Source organism: Ixodes scapularis, unplaced genomic scaffold, assembly GCF_016920785.2.
Source record: "Ixodes scapularis isolate PalLabHiFi unplaced genomic scaffold, ASM1692078v2 PGA_scaffold9__187_contigs__length_104089568, whole genome shotgun sequence".
Lineage (NCBI taxonomy): Eukaryota > Metazoa > Arthropoda > Arachnida > Ixodida > Ixodidae > Ixodes > Ixodes scapularis.
This window is the reverse complement of record NW_024609884.1, coordinates 854641-861158: the sequence shown is the minus strand read 5'-3', so window position 1 is coordinate 861158 and position 6518 is coordinate 854641. Positions and strand designations below refer to the sequence as shown.

Below are 6518 nucleotides of genomic sequence, written 5' to 3'. Positions count from 1 at the left end.
AACATTTCTGCCAAATTTAGTTAACCCGGTTGAAGTAAAAAAGAAAATTGCAAATGTTAAAAGATGAAAGTGGGTGTGTCTGTGGGAAAACTATCGTTTTGAAATTATTGTAAACGACTTATTTTTCGCGGGCTCAATATTTCGCGATTTAGGTCAAAGCTGAAGTTTCGGATTAATTTGCAGGTTCTAATTTTCGCAACGCGATGGGATCTCAATATAGATTCCAATGTGTTTACATTTGACCGGAATTGTTTGCGGGACCGATTTTCTGTGAATTGTAGGCGATTCGCAAATCACCAAGAAATTAAGTCGTTTACAGTACTTATAAATTTGCGAATCACAAAAATTAAGCTGTTTACAGTATGTATAAATTTGTTGTTTTCATGTGTTATATTGCTCTAGGACAGTTCAGAGCAGATAACTATGGAGCTATATTTTTATATTATACGGTCTTTTATGACAAAAAAAAAACAAAAAAAAAAAACACATAAACACGTTTTTTTAGATTTCCATTCTTTGTCCAAAATTTTAGTTCTTGAGCATGAAAAATGACAAAAATAAAATATACAAGCTTCATAGCTATCTTCTCCTTAAAATTTTACCCCAGAAAAACTCATAAAAATGAATCCAAGTTACGTAATAACAAAAGGCTAAGTGAAATTTATGCCAAAAGGTGGAATGGAGAAGGATGCCTTTGAAGTGCTGCAACTCCTACCTTTTCTTTAGCATTGGTGGACAAAAATAAATTATAAAAAATTAACTATGCAGTGTAAACCAATAAAACTTTCTGGGAATACTCTCTAGATGATGGTGGATGTAAATATGGCATTTTTCAAAATGAGCATTTTTTGCAGATATTGTTTTTTTCTTAAGTGCGACCGAACATCTGATGGTGGCAATCAATCAGCACCAAGAGTATCCTCATGGCACTTGTTGCTTTTCACCAGGCAAAGCAAATAAAAAAGTATCATTCAACAATTGGTTCAGCCAAAGAGAGCACAAAGACAAGGAGCGCCATGACAAAGCACTTTTGGCACTGCTTGATCGCTTTCATCGGATTGTAAAGTGAAACATCCTTTTTGTGTATTTTTATTTAATCACTGGGAAGAGTTGGGGAAGCCCCGACGGCTTTAAGTTCCATCTGGAGTGGCAAATATTTTCTTTTTGGTTGTTGGGTCCTTCTGGTCATACTTTCGTAAAAGAAAGAAAAAGAAGACATGCATAAATTAGGAGTGTGCAAAAAGTGGTTTGAATGGGATAGCTGGAACAGTGGACAAAACCAGTTACTTTCTTTGGACTGTGAAGGCTATGAATGAAGCGGCGCTATTCGATTGGAACCACTATTCGCACATCCCCAGCATAAATGCCTCAATGCCCTTTAAAACTTCCCAAGAAAAAAAAATGAATGCGCCTCTCTCCTCGAATTATAACCTAAACTTAGAGCTATAAAGGCCTTAGAAGGGTCTGTTGTAGATGGTTCTTTGTGTGCACGCTTGTCTACACCACCGTACCAAAATATAAAAATATAAAACAGATGCCGCAGCCATATATTGCATCTCCTAGTATTGCCCCTCAATAAATATAGTATATTAGTCTGGACAGATAGCTAGTCATAAATATAACTTGGAAAAGTACCCTGGCAAGAGTGCTCATACACATTTACAAACATTTACAAGCTCCAAAAATGCCTCGGTTAAGCAGTTCTGGATCATCAAGGACTCTGCAGGGGTAATAGAGGGATGTAAAGATGAACCTACAAAGAGCCTCCAGTGAAATTTGCTGAATCACATTTTCCCAACACACCTTAAGGCTCGTGCAACACAATCAGATGCAGAGAACTGCAAGTTATGGAAGACTCGTGGGAAGTACATAGATCCATAATGTGAAGTGAGAAATCTTTTCCGGGGGATGCATCGCACTCAAAGTGCCGGGCATATTCCAGGCCTCGGTTTGGGGCCAACTACACTCGGGCACCGGTCGGACAGTACAAATCACGCATCATGATAAACGTATAAACACACCAATCCCCCGCAACTTTTGCACCTGAACATGAGGATAAATGATCTGGCCCAATTGACTTTCTATAAGAGATGGCACAGCATACTGACAAATGGCTTAGCTTGCCACCCATATCCTCGATAATACTCTCCATAGAAAAGCAACAATCTTAAACATCTGGGACGGAAGGAAACCTCTGCAGATGACCCGACTCTCTGAAGGGGGATTTGTGACAGCTGGACGGCACCGGTATCTTGTTGCTTCTGGTTAGAGGTCCCTCGTTTTCGAAGGCACATAGGAAAACTAGACTTTGTTTCGGGTGTTGACACAGCTTAAGGTTCAAACTGCATCAATTTTAGGGCCTATGAATACTTTTACAGCGAATCGAACGCAATCAATCACTGTGTGAAGAAAACAGCATCTCAAAATGTACACTCGACTGGGAAGCAAAGTGGTCTAAGGCCGGAGCCTAGGACAGCAGCGAGGGGGCCGACACCGAGAGATTTCGGCTCACAGAGTCCGACAGCCCTCGGAGCGAAGGACCCGGTCAGCTGGAGTTGTGGGCGTCGAGCCTGCTGGCGTCCTGCGGTCTGGCCTCGTGAGTGCGCCCTGCGGCCAGCACCTGGAGCGAGCAGGAGATGAGGTGCATCTGGTAGAGGACCTGCTGGTGGAAGGCCTCGGTGGCCTGTGCCTGGCGCCGGTTCTCGGCCACCAGCTGACCGAGGAGGCGCACCACCCGCTGCTGTGCCCGCACGCCCGTCCCGACCGGCCGGCCGTTGGCATCACCGTGGCTGGGCGAGAACCGCCGAGGCCGCTGCGGGTGCAGTACGGGGCGTGGCTCGCTGTCTTCTTCCGCCTGGACGGGCGAGCGCAATTCTGGGCCCACAGGCGGTGCAGGCTGTGGCACGTTCTCGTCTGCAAGGTCCAGCACCTCTTCTTACACATGTATGGTCCATGCATGGCCTTCCTTCATCAACTCCTTCCAGGGTGCTACTCTTTCACACCCCCAGCAAGGTTACTCCCCATAAGGGCTTACTCCCAGCCCACAAAGGGGGCTAATTATTGCTGTCTGACCCCCAAAAAATGGCAGTTCAATAATGCCTGCCGTCCAGTACTGGGGAAGCGCCTACCCCACTTACACTGAAAACTGGGCTGACATGGGCATTTGTCCGATTCAACCAGTAGAAACCAAGATGGTGGCCAATAAAGAGCTTTGAAGCAGTCTTGGGCAGTTATATTATTTTTTACCACGTTTACACTGCTGACTCGTAAGGGTGGTGAGGCCCGTCAAGCAGCGGATGACACTGCTTTTTTCCCCCCTTCTCAGTCTCTGTTTTGAAGCTGAAATAAACGCCGATTCATTGATAGTAACGCGTTACCGGTAACTAGTTACTTTTTTTCGGCAACTTTTACCTGGAACACATTACTCTTTAATACTGGTAACTTGTAACTGTAACACTGTTACTTTTTTATTGGGTAACTAACATTTTAGGCAGTTAGTTACTTTTTTTTACTAAATTAATTAGAACCCACTGCCGCAGACATGGTGAAATCGCCATTTTGAAGTATTTTTCTCAAAACTCTTCGCTGACAAAAAAAAAAAAAAAGAAGCGTGGCCACGCATTAACCAAACAAAAATTGCCTGGTTCAGCCCATGACCGACAATGAACGACGGACGAGTCAGCACAAAACCGGGAGATAAAAATAGCAGGTGCCTAAGGCCGGCAAGGAATCTGTCTGTTTCACCGACTTTGGCTCGCTCTTTTCTCCTGGGGAGCATCTGTGGGCGTCGGTGGTCATGCGACACGTCTCCGAGTATTCCGTCTGGGTGTCTTTGTCTGCACCGCTTCCCCTCCCACGTCTCTCTTCCCCTTTGTCGCATATGTTTGTGCTGTCGTTTGTACACCCAGCTGGTCGTTGTTTCCTCTTCCCTATTAGTTTTCAAAGAAGCCGTCCCCATTTTTACAGAAAGCCGGCGCTTGTTTAACTTGTTCATTCTCTTCGGAGCCAATCGAGTAAACACGAAGGCAGGCTGGAGTGTAATTACCTTTTTCGTCCGTAGCCTCAAGAAACACCTCAATGGACGGAAACTCTGTTGGGGAACCTATGCAGTGCTCCAGTTAAAACGATTTCCCAGAAAATGTCTTAAGTGAGAGAAACAGTTGTACTTAAAGCTTGCGGACACAGACGCCGTGGTGGTCGTCGTACACTCGTAGAGCACCAGAAGGCCTCCCTCCTTTCTCCCTATATTCTTTCGAAGCTGTTTGACCTGATATGTTTAGGCCTGCTTGCGAGTATATCCCATAAGGTAATTATGCGACCATCTGTGTCCTCATTCCTTTCGGAGTGAAAAATAAACTAAAACATTCACCAACGCGGGCCGATGACAATTTTGAAAAACAGTTCATTCTAAGTTGTAACAATTATTGCAAATAAATTATGTACATCAAAATGCTGAAACGGCGAATGACGCAAAAAGAGAAACACCCTTTGGGTTTAGATTTTTCTAATTTCTCAGTTTACCTCTCTTCTCGCTATAGCGTAACAAATAAAATAATATTGTTTTGGCTAGTGATTTCTTGTGTTCAATTTTTGTAGTGTAACGAGAAAGTAACGGTGTTACAGTTTTTGCAGTAACTGTAACACTGTTACTTTTTACTGGTAACATGCCCATGACTGCTTTGAAGGCAGGGTGAATGGAATTGAAGAAAGCACATTTATTTTCACACAATCTTCCTGCCACTGGCAGTCTTGGGGCCGGAGCAGTGCACTGAATATTGTTGTCCGATGCGAGCACTTTGAGAGGGGTGGGCACTTAACGTATAATTTCCAGAATTCCCAAGTTTGGGAAATGGGAATAGTGGGCGTACCCGCAGTATTTTACGGTACAACTGTCACCCTAGACTACAGCACGAGTATCATATTAGATGAAAGCAAGGGAACAACAGAAAGTTGGAGCAAACATAAGCTGGTGAACATTAAACATAACACAAACCCCGAGACCACACATACCCTGAAAAAAATTTCTGGCTACGCCACTGACTACATACACCAAAAGTTTCAAAGGAACACGTTTCCTGCTTCAATTTTATTCCGATATGCCGAAGAGACATCTGGCCGCTACCAATTGTCATAATTAATTTCCTAGCTTGCTGCACAAATGGCCTGAACACAGGTAATGGAACTTGGGGGGGGGGGGGGGGGGGGGGGGGGGAGCAAAGTTTCGGTGTTTCATCGGTGGAAAGCAAGCACCTCTCTGCTTTGCCTGACACACGTTTTTGTGCAAATAAATCCCTTATTACCAAGGTGGGAAAATAGACAGGACCGAGGCAGCGAGGGTGGCGAGCGGTTCCTTACCCGGGGAGGCGTCGCGCGCATCGGGCGAGCCGACCTCGGTCTTGACCAGTACCACGGGGTAGCAGGCTTCGTGGTCAGGAGACGAGCCCTGCTGGTGTGGAGCACCGTTGGTGGTGGCGGCGAGCGGCGGCGAGGCCCCCCGCTTGGCCAGGATGGCGCCGACGCGGTCGGTGAACTCGCCGTGCCTATTCTCGCGGAAGTCGCGCTTGAGGCGCTTCAGCCTCTCGCGCACCTGCATGGGACTCCGCGTGTAGCCGTGGGCCCCGAGGAAGCCCGAGATGGCCTGGTGCACCTTCTGGTACTTGGGCGTGTTGCGCGGCGGAAACTCGACGCTGCGCTCGTCCGACAGCCGCTCCTTCTCGTACAGGTCGAGCAGCAGCATGGTCTCCTCGCGGGTCCACGAGCAGCCGCGGCCCAGGCGGCCCCGGTAAGCGCCGTACTCGTCGCACGCAGACAGCTGCAGGGCGCAGGTGGTGAAGTTGAGCGCCATGGCGCCGGGCTAGCGGGCAAACGGGGTCAGCGCGGTCCGGCCGTCGCACCGCGTACCCCTGGACTCCGGGGGCGGCCCCGCTGGGACGTCCATGGATTCCGGGGCCGACGGACGGGATCGCCGAGCGCCGGGCCCCCAACGCCGACGGATCGCCACTGTTTACAGGTGACTGCCGGACGTTCACCCCCTCAGCCTGACTCACAGGTTATTGTACGTGCGAGTCACGTGACGCCGCCCTTTATTTTTCCTCCTCCGTGCACCGCTGGTTGCGCAAGGTCGACTCCGCCGGCTCCGCTGGGCACAGCGCTGGGGGCCGCCATCTTGCTTCGGCTCTAGGGAAACGGGGAAGGGCGGACAACTCCAAACCCTCCAAACTTCAAGACCGCTCCGACGTGGGTCAACACCACCTAGAGTCAAGGCCGAAGCGCCTCGGGGCATGACGTCACCAACTTCAGAAGGCAATCCTGGAGGTTGGGCTTCTCCTTAGGCCTCTCCCTCTCCTTGGGTTTTTAGTTTTCCACTTTTCTGCCGTAGTAGCCGTATTTAAAATGTTGCTAAATCTAATTTTTAATTCACCCGTTTCTAAAATTTAGCATTTGTATAATAAAAATCGTGCTATATTTTTATTTTATGTCTGAGGTTGGGAAACAAAAAAAACGAAACTACCGCCTTG

At 47.5% G+C, this 6518-nt stretch overlaps 1 protein-coding gene across 1 annotated transcript; it reads right to left on the bottom strand.

The window, feature by feature from the left end:
* Positions 1-1073: 1073 nt before the first annotated feature.
* Positions 1074-6161, bottom strand: LOC8032429. Its single transcript, XM_040221299.3, has 2 exons — positions 5356-6161; positions 1074-2913 (listed from the first exon to the last, which is right to left on the bottom strand). Exons 1-2 carry the CDS (start codon positions 5843-5845, stop codon positions 2546-2548), a joined length of 858 nt encoding a protein of 285 aa, XP_040077233.1. The 5' UTR covers positions 5846-6161; the 3' UTR covers positions 1074-2545.
* Positions 6162-6518: the final 357 nt, after the last annotated feature.